This window comes from Anoplopoma fimbria, chromosome 8 (assembly GCF_027596085.1).
Source record: "Anoplopoma fimbria isolate UVic2021 breed Golden Eagle Sablefish chromosome 8, Afim_UVic_2022, whole genome shotgun sequence".
Lineage (NCBI taxonomy): Eukaryota > Metazoa > Chordata > Actinopteri > Perciformes > Anoplopomatidae > Anoplopoma > Anoplopoma fimbria.
Genome location: NC_072456.1, coordinates 13,299,332 through 13,319,392, shown reverse-complemented (window position 1 = coordinate 13,319,392; position 20,061 = coordinate 13,299,332). Strand labels below are relative to the sequence as shown.

Sequence of the window (20,061 nt, the reverse complement as noted above, 5' to 3'; positions counted from 1 at the left end):
AGTTTAGGACTTTACTTGGGACTTTAGGGAAAAGTCTTGAGACCTACTTGTGACTTGCACAACAATGACATAGTCCCACCTCTGCCCATTATTTACCCAGTGAGGGAACTTGAATACTTATATGCCACTGCTTGTCTTACAGAGTTACAGACATTGTCACTAAGGGGCTGCACAATTCAACCGCAGTGTGATACAGTTACACCAGTCAATGAACAAGTCCACTGGAGCAGCTGGGGGATTTAGTGTCTTGGACTCAAGTGTTGAGGGAGGGGGCGTGTCAGCCATTGGTTTAACAGTCAGTCCGTTTTTCTTCTAAATATACCATTCAATAATGCTGCTATATTTACTTGTTGTTTAATATAGGTTTAAGTTTCACGAACACATATATAGTACAGTGATAACTATGCCTGAGTAATCATGAAAAATATTTTTAGTATACTCAGGAATTCCGGCTTCCTTTACAGAGTCAGGATCAAATAATTTGATCAAACATCATTTGATCTGCCTTGTTGATCTAAAGCATCAGCGCATACCGACATAACCGTAGCGACAGTTTCTTTCTAGTGCCAGCGTTTTTTCTTGTTCTTCAGAGGAATTTCCCTTGAGGGATGTCTCTCTCTCTTTGGGTTTTCTCTTTGTCGGTTTCAACCTCTCTCTTCTATCACTTTTTCAGTCACTTTGAGGCATCTATTTAATAAATGCTGAGCTAAGTCCGTGTATTTAATAACATAACACCAAAATTATATGCCCACTATAAGAAACAGACTTTCTAGGTACAACTCACTACTTGCCGGAGCCCCGGCGTCGGCCATCAGACCTCTGGAGCTCGTCCAGAAAGCTGCAGCACGTCTGGTGTTCAATCGCCCCAAGTTCTCCCACACAACTCCCCTTCTCCGTTCTCTACACTGGCTCCCTGTAAGAGCTCGCATCCAGTTTAAGACTCTGGTGCAGTGAAAGGAACAGCTCCTTCCTATCTCCAGGCCATGGTCAAGCCCTACACCCCCGCCCGACCACTTCGCTCTGCTGCCTCGGGCGATTGGTTGCCCCGTCGCTCAGAGGTCCCTGCGGCCGATCCACCCGGTCACAGCTTCTTTCTGTCCTGGCCCCTCAGTGGTGGAATGAACTCCCCACTGACGTCAGGACAGCAGAGTCGCTGCCCATCTTTCGGCGCAGGCTGAAAACTCACCTCTTCATGAAGTACTACCCTGAGCCTTCCTCGTAGCACTTATTGCATTCGTATTAGTTGTTGCACTTATTGTATTCGTATTCGTTTATTGCACTTATCCTATTCGTAGGAGTTTGTAGCACTTATTATATTCGTATTAGTCTGTTGCAATTATTGTATTCGTAGTAATTTGCCTCTGCACTGTACTTTTGCTCTGGTTTATGCTTTAAGATGCTTGTTTAAGAAAGGAGATGCACTTATGACTTCTGGTGACTAGTAGTTCTCTTGAATACCTTTGTTGAATACACTTCCTGTAAGTCGCTTTGGATAAAAGCGAACTGTAATGTAATGTAATGTAAAGTTCAGCCGTGACCAAGTTGTATGATATTGTTCAGTCAATAAGACGTTATTAAACATACGGAGAAGCTATCATTTTATTTAATTATCAATTAACTCGGTTTGCTCTGTATTTGGTCTCTACCAACTTCTGAAGGAAATATCTGGCTCTTAGTTCGCTAAATGCTTCACTATGTTCAACAGCTAGTCTGCTGTTTGGTGCTGAGCAGGTGTTTTTCTTTTGGGGCTGACAACAGTTGCCATGCTGAGCACTATCATGGTACCAATGCAACATAAAAAAACGTCACTCACCACGGGGTTGGATGTCATTAAGGAGAAAAGCTTAGCTTGTGATAGGAAGGCCAAATCCACTGCCACTGTCCAAGCCCGATTGATTATGAACAGTAAATTCAAGTCAAGCCATAACTAAAGTCGTCTCACCACTGCAGTGGTAGGAGAAGAGGTGGCCTGTCCAATATACGAAACCTGGCTGGTCCTGTCATTTAAGTATGGAGGACCGACCAAGGAGAGTAACCTTCAGGTGACCGCTCAGGAGAGGCGCCGTCTCAAAACGGTTGGTAGTTGACACACCCCACCAATCACGCTAATGAGCAAACAGACAGGCCTTTTTTCACAGTGTAAACAAGGATCTGTGGAGAGTTAAAACTCTAAAGCTATTCGACCCACACTTTTTTATATGGAAGGAGGCAAAGACCAAATCAAATAGCTCAAACTCTTATCTGCCAGCATCTGTGAAAGATATACTGTACAGGGCGTAATAATCATACATTATCACTGAACAGTAAGTCGTTTTCCTTCCAAAGCCTGCCCAATAAATGGGAGGCATCAGAGGTAAGTGGGGCACCATACAGGGGAGGTAAATCACATCACCTGACTTCTACTTTACATATAAGCTGGTGGGCAAAACCAGGAGCCCGGCAGCTCAACATGCTTAAACGGTCAGCAGCACCAGCACTGAACACGGACTCAGAGAACTTAGAACAGATATCCTGTAACTATATAGTCATATTCCCCTGTACAAATGTTGGGGCAGTTGTTCAGTACAGTACAATAGAGTTTAATGACACACAAAATTACAATTTATGCTTTAAATATTATGTTTTTATTTCGGCTCTCATCCAGAGCCATTCGAAATGATTCAGCTGGTGACGGTTCAATATCTTCCTGACATATATTTTGGCAGGATGCTACCTCTTTGATGGACATTAACTTCAACAGCAGTCAAACCCCCACACATCGGGTTAAAAGATTATATCCCCCTTTGCATGCTTGAAAAATGAGTATGGACATCCAGAGCTCCACTGCTGATCTGTTCAGCTAATTTGGGGTTTGAAGTGGAGGTAATGAAGAAGTCTTGTGGAGCTGTCTGGAGTGTAATCTACAACCTGACATGCTTGATGGAGTGTGGCATTCACATGTCCCCAATTCGGCTGGGAGAAGTGCATGCTGACAGATGGATGGGGGAGGTCCTGGTGGGTGAAATCTAAATTTGTTAGCCTGAGCAGATAATAGGATCAGAGGGGTGGATTGTTACCATCTATATGCCTGGTTTCTCATAACCAATAAGGACAGGATTGTTATACTTCTATACGTGTAAAACTTTTGAGAAAACATTTAAGACAAATGAGTTAGGTATTATTACTACAAAAGTGATAGTATTTAGAGAACTGTTTCATTTCATAAACTATAGGTCATAGGTTGATTTTGCAACAACCAATGGAACTATTCATCTTTCCTGAAGATATGTCCTTGAGCGAGCAAGGAATCCTTTTCATAAACTTTCCTTTTATGAATAAGATGATGGGACATGTAGGTATAAAGCTCCGACTGTTAAGACTTTGCAGCCTGAGGTCTGTTTCCATGGTTATTTTTGTGATACATCACTGGCTCGGTGTATAGTAGAGACATTTTCTCGTTTGTGTAGATCAAATGTCAGCGTCAGCCTCAGAATAGACAGGGATTAAGCAGTGCAAATCGTTATTCTTACAAACCCTGCTGTATTGTATTTACAAGTGTACACATCTCGATTCGGGTGGCGGTCACCAGGATATCAACCAGTATCCTGAGTAATGTGTGCATGAAAACACTCAGTGATCACTGGGATATGCAACATTAGCCGGGTTGATGAGGCATTATCATGTTTGTTTTTTTCCCCCACTTTGTTTAAGTTTTGTTTCCTTGGAAATATAGCAGATATTTTCTTTATCTGAGAGTCCAGGGTTTGAATCCCCACACAAGGTGGAAGGATAATGTTCCCATCTCCCTGAAAACCCACTGTCAGAGTCTTGAGTGAGGCAGTCAACCCCGAACTGCCCCTGCAGGCCTTCTGAGGGACCACCAGTAGATGTCTGAGGCTGTACAGGTTGGCTGGGAGTGTGACTGAGTGAAGCATTGAGAGAATGACGCATATTATTACTTAAAAAGAGCACGGAGCTCAGGTGACCTTCCCCAGAGACTAAAGGTTAGAAAATAAAAGACTCTAGGCTTACTGCTGAGTAGGATATGAAGATGAATATAAACTTTGTCCTGGATTCTCTGTGCCTGTAACCCACTCATGCCTCCAGATCCAACTAACCTTATCAGCAGCAAATCTACATGGATTTGCATACAAATGAAGGCTGGCTCGCCACTGACCTAGTTGGGTCCGGAATGGATGCTAACCCTTCCTGACAGGTTCTCCCAGAGCGCTGACCGGCCATACTCTACTTCTGCAGCGCCAGGAAAATTCAAAAAGGAGCAAAAGTTCTACTTCACCATTCTAAAACTACCTTCAATTTTAATCAATAAACAAAACACTTCTGTGATACCCACATTTGTGTTTAGTGATTACTCTGTATTCACTCCCTTCATTGGATTTAGCTTTGTCCTCACAGGTTTCTATTCATTACACAATCAATGAATGCAAGATTTTAGCGCCTAATTACTATAACAGTTAATATTTTCTTTTCCTCTCTGAGATAACAATATAGCAAAACATTTTTTATTTTATACCTTTATTGGTATCTTTAGAATTCCTGTTGGTGTGCAGGATGACATTTAAACCCAGTACTCTATTCACCAGCAAAATGTGCTTCCATTTCCAAGCTTAGTTAACTGTTAATATGATATGTTTGACTATTTGATTCCTTACTAAAATCATACATGCTGATTTCATAGTTCTTTTTTTTTCTCTGTGATAGAGCTGCTGGATATATTGTAGGGCAAGGCAAAGACGTGTGTGCATAATAGCTTGTCCTGGTTGAGTTCACAGCTGCAGACAACCTCTGAGGACAGTGACAGAGATTAAGACTGGCTTTCATACATTACAGTAGTGCTGACCTTGGCTTTTGTAGAAATAAAATGTACCTTGTGTCTTCACAGGTACATTTTACCTCAGGATGTGAGTCCACTGGGACCCTCTCCTTGGAGCACTTATTTTTCTCATTCATTTTAATATAAAGGAGCCTCACCTGCATGTTTTTTTAATGGTACCAGGCTGATCCACAAAAGGTCATGAGGTCTACATGAGACAGATATTGTTTTCTACTAAACACTTTTAGCTGGTTATTAAACTATGCTTTATTATGACCTTCATAAGCGATATAGTCATTCTCAAATCGTGTAGGTGCCACAGGGGTCAAATTCTAGCTAGATCCAACAAAATCATGCAGTTTCTCATGAAGTAAACTCCTTTAACTCAGACTCCAGTGTGGTCTCTAGCAACGAACCGGCACGCAGTTAAGTCATTTTTTATAAAGGGTCTCTGAAACAATAACCATTGTGTCTATAGGGTAACAGCCAAAATCAGAACAAGATGAAAGTTCCTCATTGTAACTTTAAGTATCTTATATCCATCAAATCACCTCTTTATATTGCTATATATTTTAGTCAGTCCAGAGGGCTTACCATGTGTTTCAACTTTAACCAACCAAATAGCATCACTTTTCAAACTAGATTTTAGTCTCTTAATACTATATTAATTAACACACTGCTCTACCTCACTCCTTTCCTTAAATCAAATATATTTTTATGTGTGCCTATGCTTATATTGTGCACATTTCAGACATATTTGGCTGCCACCATTACAGACAGCCTATAAATAATAACAAGCAATACGTGGACATTGCAAACTTGAGTATATGTGTCCAAAACTAAAAGAAATTGTTGCAAAAGAAGCACAAAATATTCTGCAAATGAATCATCTATTTCTTGTCTAAAATTGATATTCAGAAACCATATTTGGTGGTTAATTTCGAGAGAGATCTGCCACCTACATAACAGCAACCATGTTTTTCCACTTTCAAAATTTGGTAGAAAGATTAATCACTTCCCACTGAGTGGTGTGTATGTCCAGTGTCTCATGTGTAGGAAGGGTTCATGTTGATGTCTCAGTAAATGCGGGCACTGTCAGTCATATATTGTAGAGCCAACTTGAAATGCCAAACAAATTCCTACTTAGCCTTGCCAGACCACAAAGAGCAAAAAAAACTAAAAACTTTTTTTCCCCAAAGACTGGCTTCATAGGAAATGGCACAAATTGTACAAGGTCGAGCGCACATTTCAGAATTAGCTACTCATCTCACAGCGCTTCTCAGCAGGAAAGTTTAAAAAAAAACGTTTGAACACAACATGAAAGAATGTGTATCGAGATTTGCCTTCTGTTACTGGATGCCATAGAGAAATCGAGTTAACATACAGTACAGCTAATTTTATCAAAATTCCAAACATCTTGATGTTACTCTACTCAGCTGCCCCCCCACACCCTTAATGCCATGTCTAGAGGATCACCTTGCAGATCTTGTACAATGAATCCTGTCCATCTCCGTCAGTATCCTTGAAGTAGTCATGTGCAGGGAAGGTGCGGTGAATGTCCCGGGTGATGACACCTTCTTGAGCCGAGTCCTGCAACACACATGGATTACACGCTTTAGACTGTTGACAAAATTAAAACCAAATTTAGAAACACAATATGTACAGGGAGTTCTGCAAGTTAAGATACGGCAAATTCAGATTTATGCACTTGTTTTAAATTGATTTGTGGAATGACAAACAGCAGAGTTTTTCAACTGAGCACCGACAACCTTTCTGACATTTACTCTGCTCATGCTCTTATATATATTTTCTCTCTCTGTAAATGTTTATACACAATAGAAAAGAAGGCAATGTTTTCAACTGTATCATTGCACAGTTATGATTCAAAGCAGCACACTACTATGTCACCGGGTCTGTTTGTGTGTGTATTAGTGTTTGTCCCATTCCTCCTGCAACAGCACTCCCCAGGCCTCAGTCTCTTAGTCTATACTGTCTAATCCACAGCCACTGCAGTGTACACACACATACCAAACAAGCCTTCTTGTTTTCTTATGCGCTTCCCACTAACAAACTCATAACATACACACAAAGGCACTCTGCTATTTCCCCCTCACTTTCTTTTCTCACACACGTACACACTGTCGTTCACATGCACACCATCATGCACACGCACACGCACACACACACACACACACACACACACACACACACACACACACACAACCGGAGAGAAGACTGGCAGCAAAGCATTCTCCAACAACTCACTGTAAGCTGCAGATAAACCAACCCTGAGACTGACTGGCCTTGATGTGTGTTTGTGTGTATCAGAGAGTGTGTGTGTGTGTGTGTGTGTGTGTGAGTGAGAAATTCCTTGCTTCTTTCCTCCCCTTGTTTCCGGACAGTAGAGAGAAGAGAAGACGGGAAGCAGTCTGCTGCATGTTTTTTAAAAGAAATGTGAAATATAATGTTCATAGGAGGTCTCGTCAGGAGGTCCCTCATTTTCCCATGTATTTGTGCAGGGAAACCCTAAAAGATAAAAGCTCAGCAATGCTCGCTGAGTGGATTGAAGTGGCTCAGCCGAGTCAGGAGATTGCCTGTACAATAATACAACTTGAACAAAACCTGAACACTGACGAGGACGCCCAAGACACAACATTTTTAGGGTTTCCTGGCAACCTAGTGGTTAAAACGCATTACCATGTAAATACAATACCTCTGGTTTGACTTTATTGCTTGTCACATACCAGTCCCTCTATGTTTTCTATCTGCCTCACCTATCTTGATCAAAAAGGCCAAATCTCTACACAAAGGAAAGGTATCATTGTCTCTGATAGGCAGACAAGTACTTAAAAGAGAACCTTTCTAATGACCTTCAAGACACATTATTAACAACTGTTCAACAACTGTTTTATGAGACACTGTACAGCTTCTTTTGTTGTTGTTGTTGTTGTTGTTGTTGATATTTGGTTGCGTTTTAGAGCTCCAACGGTTAGTTGATTAATCAATTGGTGGACCAACGATTTTGATAATTGATTAGTTTTGAGTTATTTATGAATAAATGTAAATTATTTGGTTTCAGCTTCTCAAATTGCAATAGTTTTCGGTTTTCTAAGTATTCTATCTATTTATAATTCAATATCTATGGGTGTTGTACTGTTGGTTCGACAAAATAAGACATTTGAAGATGTCATCTGATGCTCAGCAAAACTGAATTGGACATTTTTCAAAATATTTGGATATTTTATAGACCAAGTATTTCACCAATTCATCAAAAAACGTCCTCCCCCTTAAATGTAATGATTTAAGTTATGGGAACGTGCATTTTGTCCACAATAGGGGATACACTTCCTGTAAGTCGCTTTGGATAAAAGCGTCTGCTAAATGACTGTAATGTAATGTAATGTAGGAAGGCGAGTCCCCACAATATGACTGTGTAACCGATTTATGTCCCCACAAGACGGGTTAAAACACGTCTACACACACACAAACACCACAAAAGGGTTTGATAGAAGCTCCTGGCACAACTGTGTGTAACGCTTTAATGAGATTTGTAGTGTGGAGGTGGTGTGTCGTTCAGTGTATTATGTGTTTAAAATGGAACTAACAGTTTTACATTATGTTTCTTCTGCGCAACAAAATAGAAAAAAGAGATGCAGCTCTTCAGGAATGAAGGAAGCGTTGTGTGATTTTTTTTCCTCATGTTCATGGTTGCCTTAACCTGACAGCAAAACTAATTTTCTAAATGGGACGCAACAGATTGATAAATCAAATTTCAAACTTAAATCATATTTAAATGTAAAAGATGGAACGGATATATCTGGATATATTTTTTCCTATGTTGAAAAGGTATTTTCCAGTAGTTGTTAACCCAGGTTGTCTGACATTTAAGGGCTAAAAAAATAAAGTAATTGAACCAATTAGTTGATCAACCGAAAATGAATCTGCAACTATGATATTCAGTTAATCATACGAGTAATATTTCGCTGCTTGTTTGTTAAGCTAGAAACTGAACACCTTTGTGTTTTGAACTGTTGGTTGGACAAAATCAATTTAATGACATCACAATGGGCATCAATCGTGATATACTTTTTTTCCTTATTTTCTGACATTTTATTGACCGAATGATTAATCACTAATCAAGAAAATAATAGTAATTTTCTCCTTATTTTTATGAAACAAATGCAGTACTAGACTGAAGATTGACACCATATTTGTTCTCCATACAAATATTTTCAACTTCAAAGGGACCAATCATAGTTTAAGTGAGAAACATTAACAAGATAATAGAGAGTGGAGGACGCCCACACAAGGAACAGTTTTATTAATTACTATGCAATTAAAAACATTGCTTTTAAAATAGTGTAGACTTATGATTAATTAACTACCTTTTGAACAAGCCCATCAATAACAAACACATTTATGACACCGTAATTACCATGGCAACATCAGCTAAGACCAGCAAGAATCTGGCTGACAGTGAAAGTTGTAAACACTTTGATTTAATAAACCATGCATGCCTCTACTAATTAACAGCCTCATTACTCAAAAAACACCACAAAAAAATGAAGAGCGGACGTCCTCTACTCTGCTTAAGCTCCTTCCTTCCTCATCCTGAACCCATTCTTTCTCTATTAATTTCCCTCTGCATATTCCCTTCTACCCTTGAGTTCTTTACTCCAATACCCTTTATTCCTCTTCTCCATCTCCTCCCTTTTTCTACTTCCATATTCTCCCCTCTTTTTGTTCTTTTCCTACCTTACCATGTCTACTGCTTTCTTTCCTATCATATACTTCTTTTTCATCTTCTTTTCTCTGTTCTACTTCATTTCCTTCCCTCCTCTCTTTAAACCTCCATGTGTCCTCCTGAAAAGTTACCCCATCTCCTCCCATTTTCAATGCAAAAACATAATAAAACAAAGAAGTTTAAGCCCTATGGTCTTAGTATGCTTGTCTTTTCTCTGACGGTGATTCTTCACATATCAATGCAGTAATGTTCTCTCCCCAGTATGTAACTAAAGAAGCAGGTTTTTATCTGTATTGTAGGAGTTTTCATGATGATTACGATATTTCAAAAAATTGTAATAGTACAATTAAGTAATTTTCTTTACCAACAACTACATCAAACTGAAAAGTAAATAGGTTGTACTACTTTTTAAATGTACTAATCCATTATTGTTGAGGGAATATTTTACTTTCTGAAAAAAAGATGATATTATCATTATGTTAGCTTCATCTCTGCAGTCACCACTCATGGGAGGTATAGCACTACTTTATCCAGCTGGTATTGTGTTCAGTAAACCCCACTTGGAAAAACAACATTGTAAGTTTGTTCATTGATTAACACAGATGCAGTTTCTGTGAATGCCACCCGTCAGTGTCTTTCAAATTCATTTTCTTTTACGGTCCATCTGAGCTGATTAATGTATATCTGTTCTTGCTATGTGGGTGCTGGAACAAGAGTTATATGCTGTGTGTGGATGAGGAGTGTGAACGTATGCGAAAGCTGAAGCTGGCAGCTCTTTGATCTCTGCAGGGAGGCTGAGGTGTTCAGGAGGAACTGCAGCCTCATCAGCAGCATCAGTTCTCCGTCACAGTGCCCCAGTTCAACATCCATGCAGCACACTGCTAGTACAAACAAAACACAAAAGAAACAGAATAAACCCTATACCCTAAAACTTTAGAGGCCCCTCTTATAGATCTGCGCACTCTCTCCTGGCCTGAAAATGTGCATACTAGTTTGGCTATTCGGGGACAGACCCACTGATTCCTCACAGTACCAGCTGTCAAACCCTGACCTTGCATCAGAAAAGCCGGCAGCTTAACAAGCTTCACAGAGACCAGGTCAGGGGACCCCGTCTGCGCTCAAACTCTAACCGGCTCTGTAGCCTTAATGGGGCCAATACAGATGTTTACCCTTCCTGCCATGGCTTGTACAGAGTGTCCAACACCATAAGGCACTACTAGGTCATCATCCTGAATATCTTTCCACCACTGCCACAGGTGAATCAGTGGAATAGACGGCTGTTATCGATACGTTTGTTCCATTTGCAGTGAGGGGTAAGAGAAGGACAGAGGAACTGTGGCTGCGATAAGACCGTGTTTAGAGAGGCAGCATCATATCTAAAGAGAACACAAGGATTTTCTTGACTGCAGGTAATCCTCTTAGTTTCCATGTCGCTCTTTCAGTTGCTGAAAAAAAGTGGACGGTGGTTTGCGGTGTGATGATTTATACAACCGGTAACAGAGGGATTGTTGGATCTTTCCTGATTGGCAAAACCAGTACATGCACATTTCAGTAAGCTGCTCCACAGGAGTGAGAAAGAAATCCTACAGAGTGTATATCAGAGCTATATACAAATATTTCAGTGTATGCACTTTAGTCAGCATGTATGTACAGAAATGCACACTGATCAATGCATGAGAGCACATATGTCAATGCAATAAAGTGCATTCAAACACAAACACAATCAACCCACATACATACACTTCCCCTTTCACTTGTACACAAATAAGCTGCAGGAATGTTATGCATCAGCACAGACTCTCTCAGGATTTTGCAGATGACATAATAAATATGAAGGGATTCTAAAAAAAGCATTAGCACAGGCAGGGGGATTCCATAAACACCGTCCACCATCAGTCTGAATCCAACGTAATGTGTGTGTATTTGTCGGTGTCTTTATTCTGCACCCGTCAAATCTATCCCCTGGTGGCTTTTAAACTAACTGACTGAAGGCGGAAAACAAGACAAAAAAGGAGATGGGAATACGAAGAGAAGGACTGGGAGAAGCTAAGATCAAGGATGGAAAAGAGGCAGATGAAAACAGATAACAGAGAGGGAGAGAGAGAGAGAGAGAGAGAGAGAGAGAGAGAGAGATTGAGAAAGAGATAAATACAGGAGAGAGAGATATGTACAAAGAGGGGAATGAGAGGCTTCCTCTAATTGTAGCCTGGGGGCTTGTTGGGCAGACAGTCCATTACTCAGACTTCCCCAACAGGTAACCTACTTAACACACACAGCTAAAAATAAAAACTGCTGATGTGTCGAAACCTGCACTCCATCTCCACATCTTTCTAGATACAACAGCAATTCATTTAACCACACTGGGCAACTGGTGAAAGCTGCCACAGGTTCATAGAGTCAAGAGGGCTGGAGAAACACTCTGTGCCCACACTCTGCTGTGCTTTACATAGATGATTGGTAGAGCATGTTATGGTTGGTATGAATTCAAATAAAATGTGTATTGAGGGTTACATAAGATGTTACTATTGTATGATGCTTGGCTTGAGGAACTTTAAATACCTTTAGACCCTGTTTTGAGTGGATTAATGAACTGTGCAGTTCTTTTTTTTTCCTTTAAGTGCAAACAAATGGCTTGACATTAGATTTCACCACAGTTATGATAAGATAAATACACTACTTTACACGGAAGCTGAATGTAATGCTTGTTATGTATAAAACCAGAGTGGGTTGCAAATCAGCAAATACTTGTGTTACAACATACTTCTAGTCACAACATATTAGAAAGAAAAAGCTCCAATGGCTGGGACGAAAATATTTCTGCTGCAATACAAGTAGAGGAAAGCAATAAAAGGGCAGATGCTTGATGTGGGACATTTTAAATGTTAATCACTGCCTTGGGAGCTGTGCTTTAATTTTTATTAAACTTGAAGGCAATACAGGCAAACACCTGTCATTTTGTGATAAAACAATTAATTTAGAAGCCGGTACAGCTGAGCTGACACCGGAGTTGTTCCATGTCATGTGGGCTTCTACAGCCGACAGGTTAAGTCCTCTTTCCACCTAGTGTCCACAGTATCAGGTACACTGGTCAAGTTATTCCACTGATAGAATATCTTGCTGTACCTACACCAGATCCACTACTTCAGTATTCTGTGATACAGTATCAGGGCTCAGCAAGTGTGTCTCTATATAGGGGGAAAGTTATCAAGGCTGATCTGAGACTTGCAACCCACACTGGTCATTTTTAAACATGAGACATGTGAAGCACAGAGTGGAGTAACGTCAGAAAAAATAATTACACTTGCTTTAAAAGCATGAGTCAGTCCGTCCATCATCAGCACTGAATCCTGTCAAAATGTCCTTGAAAAGATAATGATCCACCTACCTGCTCTCACATTATTTCTCTATTTCACACAGTCTCTATGAATAAAAGTGGTAGTTAAATGCTCAAAAAGTAAAAATGCAAATGTGGAATCTTAGAGCTCCATCTTTCTTGTCTTTTAGACCAGCGAGCTCTCAAGTTACCCTTCTCTTCTGGCAATGTTGCGTAATTCCCTGTTGTGGAAGGGGCCCAAGGGTGCTGGCTGGTGAGCCCCTCGACAGAGAGGCAGCCATGCTTTGCTAAACCGATGAGGTGGCAGCGAAATACGCTGGGTTCATACAGCTGAACACTCAGAGCCCACTAAGTCCTGAAGTGACAGCCCAGCCAATCAGAGAGGATGCTGCTAGCGTTAAACCGTTGGAGGCAAACATGAAGACAGATTGCCGGGTACAAAGTCAAACTGTGTTAACAGAATAATTACAGCAGGAGCAAAGCTAGAGACAAAACCTAAATGTTTTACTTAACAACTCCAGCAACTGCCATTTGAAGGGAAACATCTATGACTGGATAAGATAACACGGTCCATAGCTGGAGAGATGTGTGTGTGTGTGTTTTGTCTCAAATAAATCTAATGGTGGGATCGTCTGTTGTTTTGTCTGATATGACAATACTGTGTATATATAGTGTGAGATTTTGCAACACTGTTTATACCACGATAGTGAAACCTTTCACATCTCTATTCTACAACAATAACAAATCTGCTAACTTGCCACCCGGGTGATGCAACAGAGGCACCAGGAATGAGTGGAGCAACACAACCTCATCTCACTTTCTTCTCCAAAAACATAATGTTAAGACTATACTGAAGGGTAAGACACAGTCCCTGACCACCGACAGATAGACATTGAATTACGTGTTAGCCCTATGGAGGATTTTTGGAATATTGTCTATCCCTACTGTATTTGGTTAAAATATTTAAGACGTCCCAACATAGACAAAAATAATGTAAAAGCAAGGTTAGGTGAATGTAGGAATAAGCATGGTTAGAATTTGCAAAGGATTTTACTACCAAAATGGCAGTCCAGAATTGTTTACTGTGTCAATATGAATACTATATTTAGTTGAATATATCTCTGGAAAACCAAAAACATACAACACTAAATCCAACAATGAGCGGCTGCAGCACCCTGCTGTTACTTGAAGTGTGAGAGCTGCAGGAGGAGGGAATAGAGGGTCACAACAGTGTTGAACCAGAACAGGTTTCTGGACTATAGCCACTAAAATATTCCTATTTTGGATTTTTATCTCATTCAAATTCAGTGTTTCTTTCCTGAATTGTACTATTGTCCGGGTAGAAAAAAACATCTTTAAACAGGAATCAGCATCATGTCACTTAAACTCTGAATTAAATCAAGGAGTAATTTAGTTGTCTTAGGTAGGTAGGTTAACAGCTGCCTGAGGCATGTTTCCCAGCAGGTTTGATAGTAAAACACACTCCTGAAGCTGATGAGATAAATCGTTACACTACTATTTATGTGTTACGGATCTCAATATACTGTCAAACCTAATTATTGATCCTATTCCCAGGCTCAATTATTTCTCACCCTTGCAGAGAGGTGGATCAAATGAATAAATTCAATGCACCATTCTCCCTGATGGGATTGAGAAAACAAAAGCGAGTGCTGCGCCTTCGGAGCCATGCTTCAGCATGAGTGGGGAGTGGTGCATGATGGGCCGTGCTGGACAACAGAGGCTGAGATAAACCAGCAGGATGGTATGTCAAAGAGCATGTCTGTTACAGAGCTGCACCCTGGAGCTCCTCCAGGCAAGAGTGCACATAAACCAGTCTCCAAACTGGTCGGAAGAAATGTCTGCTTCAATGTTAAGCAACATCATTTGTTACGTAATGAACATCAGACACATTAAAATGGAAGACAGATGAAAGTAAACAATCTATAAAGTAGAGGATGTTTAGTACAGATATAAAAGGATGGAGAAATGACTTAAAAAGGCAGACAGAGGATGCAGGTTGACACAAGGGGAGAGCAAGAGGAAAGTGGTAGCTGAAGCCAGAATATTAGCTACCCTCTTCATCTTTTGGATGGATGGCAGCTCCTTCAATGGATGGCCGGTACTGAAAGTGACAAACAGGCTGCGTTTGGATCTCAAAAATCTTACATAAACCCCCAAAAAACAAAAACGGAAGAAGGAAAGAGGAAAAGATAAGTGGTGTATAAAAAAAAAAGGGTCAGTATGTAAAATTCCATGGCATCTGGCTGTGAGGTTGCAGAGGATTGCCATCAGCTAGTTAACCCTTAATCCTACTCACCTGAAGATCTCTCTTCATTCACCTCTTCTATTGCCATATATATATATATATATATATATATATATATATATATATATATATATATATATATATATATATATACTGTACATGTCTGTATGCGTAGGTGTCTCCTGAGAGATCTTAGATTAAATAATCAAAAGGCATTGCAGAGGTGAATTTGAAATGTGGGACTTTTCCTCTCTTTTCTATGAGCAATCATAGTAATGATGTTAACCAATAACCGGACAATGCACAGGCAGTTAACTGATATCCCTGCACTTGTGTTCTTGACAAGTCTTGAAATAACATCTAGAGTGCTCATTGTCTGAGACAGAGACCGAATGAGGTTGATCCATGAGACAAGACAGAGAGCTTCAAAAAGTGGTGATACTTAATAAGCATGGACCAAACTCTACCCTGCTGCAGCAAGCCTCTGAGCAAGGCATTTTAGCACCAGTGTAGCTGTTACAGTAAAGACTGGCTAGCCTATGAGGATTCCCTTTGTTAATCAGTGGATCTGTAGGTTATAAAGATGGAAGCTAGGAGGTAAATAAAATGCTTTTCAAGCAATTCAAAGGTCGACCATTAATTCGCCCTGAGGCACCTTCTGGCTTCATAAGAATATGATGATTTGAGAAAACAAACTGGGCTGAATGCGGTAAAAAATACATCTTCCTTGGTAAAAAAAATGAAAACAAAGTGTGAGCCATGCCCTCTGTTTTGTCTGACAACTGTTAAAAACATCAGTTTGAATTTAGGTCTTACAAGAGTTAGTAACTCTAATGCTAAATGAGCATAACCTGGTATTTGAATGGAAACAATCATGTTTTAAAACTACCAGATACCAGATTACTGAAGAGATTGTACATCTACATACTGAATAAAAAGGCGGTCCTCTTTTGAAGTGAGGTGTTAATTCTAAAAGTATAACAGGCCAAAAACCCTGTTGATTGTTTCATGAATTCAAAGTCTAGCCTTTGGTCATGACATATTCAGACAGCCAGACGTAAAATTGACATCCCTCTCTGCTGACACACCTGGTTGCCACAAACACTGCTAATTTCTCTTCATTTCAGTGGGACACAGTAAAATAATCCATTGGTGTGATATTCAGAGGACGGCAGCCCGGTAATTAAAAACCAGCTCCCCCCGAGACCTTTGTCCTTGGTTGTTGGCGAGGAAGCTTCTAGAGGCTTCCCTGGAGGGTTGAGGGTGGGTGGAGGGGGGGAGGGGCAACAGCTGGCCCGCCTGGCAGATTGCAAATTCATCTGTCTCTGTATCGCTGCCGTGGCATTTTAATAGTCCGACTGGTTCTGCATCTCAATAAGCTGAGTTGGTAATGCAGATACAGTGTTCAGACAGAAAGCAAAAAAGCAAAAGTTCTAATTTTGCTCGCAGTAAAATTAGTGACAAGCAAGAAGGTTTGAGAATGCATTCGACTCAACAGAGAGCTGAAGGGTAACAGAGCTGGATTAGATGTTTTGGTTAACATCTTTATTTACTTATCTTTTTTTAAATTATTGTGCTAAAATGTTTAGTCGATCAACAGAAAATGAATCACCATCATTCACAACTGATTAAATTAAAACATTTTCACTAAAGCGACTTGATGAAAGGGCGTGCCGTGAAAAGTTGACAAGTCATCTTGATGTTTAAACACCCAAAAAACTAAATTCAAAATGTAACTACAGTCAACACGAACCATCTTATCGTACATCAAACATGTTTTGGGTAAAGGCCTTTATCATCCTGCACAAAAACATGCATGTTAATTTGTGAGATTATTTTTTACTTCCTGTTCGTGCTCCTGAAAATATCTGAAAGATATTTTCATAAAAGACAATGATCGATTATAATAAATTAATGATGAGATTAATTGCAGCCCTAAAATAAGATGTCATAGAGTTTAAGGAAGCCTCTCTTCCTTTTTGGAAAAGAAGATGATTCTTTACATTAATAGAGTGAGGCTGTGCACCTTTCTGACAATTTCCACTAACTTTTCCAGCACAGATGTCACTCTTTCTTGAGTTCAATTTCAAAGTAGCTTTACATTTTATTCACTGCTTAAAGTACAAACAAACAAAAAATAGAAAAATGTGATGAATTGTTCCAGTCTGCATTTGGTAGGGAACTATTTTGATGTGGAGCAGGATGATATTCTCTCTCTCTCACGCACACACACAGATACAAACATGCACACACACATGGCATCATTGAGAGAGGTCAGTGGATAAAGTGCATCCCCCCAGATATCTGACATTTTCTGTGTGTCGTGTTTTTTTACTGGAGGATATGTGTTGAGTGTCTGTTATATGGGGACAGAAGATCCCAAGGGATGATAGAGGTGGAGTAAGTGGAGGGTCAGACACTCAGCTGGTCGGTCGACAAGAGTAAACTTGCGTCTGGATGTGTGTAAAGTTAGGTGACTTGCTGTATGCTTAGATGGGTCTTTGTGTCTTTCATTCCACTTTTTACTTGTGTGAAAGAAACAGACATGACACACACATACACGCCAGGGCTAAGACTTGGACCATTGTTGAGCAATATGCAACCATTTTTGGAGACAGTGTTATTAAAAATTATAACTAGGAGCAGCACTGCTACTTTCAAATATGCCACCAAAAATCATTATCGTATCATGTGAAACACCAGGTGGCGAGAATTGTTGACGTGTGTGTATTTGTGTCCTGTCCAAACAAACACAGAGGCACAGGTTTGCTGTAGTGCTACTATATTCATTGCTTGCTTAAAAAGTAACAATTGTGAATTATCCACGGTGCTCAGATAGAACATGCAGGTGCAACTGACAGTGGACTCTAGGGCTGTCACAAGCAATCCCAAAACAATTATGGTCATTGGAAAGTTGAAAGTGTGTGTTACAGCTACATAGCACGCACCCAAGAGAGAGAAAGCCAGAGAGAGTCTTATTAACACACTCATTTATGGCGAAGGTACGTCATGATTGATGAGAGGAAGGAAATATGAGACAAATCGGCAGGTCACCAGTCATGGCAGATCAGCTGAAATCTGTTCAGCTTTGATCGGCAACCGTCTGAATCGGTGCATCTCTAATTGTGTTAGATGTTGATTTTGTGCTGGTGGCTCCTAAAATTGTGTTCTGGTGTTCCTTGTGGAAAACAAGTTAGTCAGGAGACCTGCACACTAAGACACACCTACACCCACACACACACACACACCACACACACACACACACACACACACACACACACACACACACACACACACACACACACACACACACACACACACACACACACACACACACACACACACACACACACACACACACACACACACACACACACACACACACACAGTATTAGACTTCCCTTTCAGCCTGTATTTTCCTTCCCCTGCATCTTCAAAATAAAAGTGCACATGAATGAATAATGAAGAGGTTGCTATTTTGAAGCCAATGTTAACATCCACTTTAATTGCGCTCTATTTATAAACTTAAAATGAATTCATTGAAACCTTGGTGCTTCTTCAGACTCAGCTAGGGGTTTCCATAGCGACACAGTGGCTCTTAAGTCCTGATGCTCAGTTGGGAGAACCAGAGAGACAATGGAGACACTCAACTGTAACCGAAGATGTAGTGTTGGATGGCTGGAAGTCTCATCCACCATTACATACACAGGTTAACAGGGAGAGGACAGCTAACCAGAAATCAAGTATTAATTATTCATGTAGTGAATGCATTTCAGTTTATTTAGCATGCAGTCAAATGTTAATCAAACAATTTATATCCCCAAATTCTATATGCACAGTGTAGGAAACACTGCCTTGATGAAAATGATCCCAAAAATAGTCATTTTAAATTCATTTATTTAGACCTAAACTACTATGACCTTAAATATTGAAAAAAGTAAATGCAACATGTCTGTAGTTCCAGTTTTTTTTTTTGGTGCACAGCACAAGAATAATTCACTCCTAGTATTAGGAACAAGCGTATCTTCATACTGACTGTAAAACCTTTCTTTTTTTTTAATAATAGGTATATATATTTATTATATATCTTCCATTATTATATTTTATAATGTAAAGTATATTTACACAGTAGTATTGAGGCTGGAAACCTCCACTGCAAGCTCAAAACTCAATCATTAACCTAATGACTACTAGTAAAGTGAAGCAGGTAATCGTGTCTTGTAAAGTAATGCTATTGGATACATACTGTATATACGGCTTAACCTCCTCTAGAAAGATACAATGCTTTTTTATTCACTTTTTTTCCCTTGTTTGTCACCGACACCGAATTATTTTCTGATAAAAACACCCTTGTACTGATTATACCGCTGGTGGAAATAACTGGCTTGGGCTCAAAATACTGTTTGTTATTTAGGTAAATAATTAGGTACATAATTTACTTTTTTCCCACTTCCTAAGAATGTTATCACAGCTGGTTCACTGACTGAATGTCAGTAAACAAACTGACTGACTGACTGACAGAGTCTCAAATGACACATTGGTCATAGAGCCGAGCACCAAACACAAGTATGTTTTATTTATATATTTATTTATTTATTATTTTTATTCAGTCACTCCCATCCTCCTACCCTGGCAACAGTAGCAAGGCTAAATGCCACAGAGGAAGAACTACTGTACCCATATCAACGATGGCCTGAGGCGGGCCACTCGACCATCACTACTTAATAACTGCCCAAAACAGACAGGCTTGGTGTGCTACTATGGGAGACACTGCTTTAGGATAGAGATAAGGAAAGGAAGAGCAAAAGAGGGGGTGGTAAAAGGAGGGAGAAATATGCTAAGGAGCCAAGGGGGTAATTTTACTCTCTTATGGTATTTAATTCAGCTAAAATGCCCTGAGAAAG

At 40.0% G+C, this 20,061-nt stretch overlaps 1 protein-coding gene across 2 annotated transcripts in view; it reads right to left on the bottom strand.

Annotated features, from left to right (window-relative positions):
• rabgap1l (RAB GTPase activating protein 1-like) overlaps positions 1–20,061 on the bottom strand; it is a 103,885-nt gene that overhangs the window by 32,256 nt on the left and 51,568 nt on the right. For both annotated transcript variants that reach the window (XM_054603533.1, XM_054603534.1), the window contains exon 14: positions 6,290–6,403. In XM_054603533.1, the coding sequence (XP_054459508.1) occupies positions 6,290–6,403 (114 nt within the window). The remainder of the gene's footprint in view (positions 1–6,289; positions 6,404–20,061) is intronic.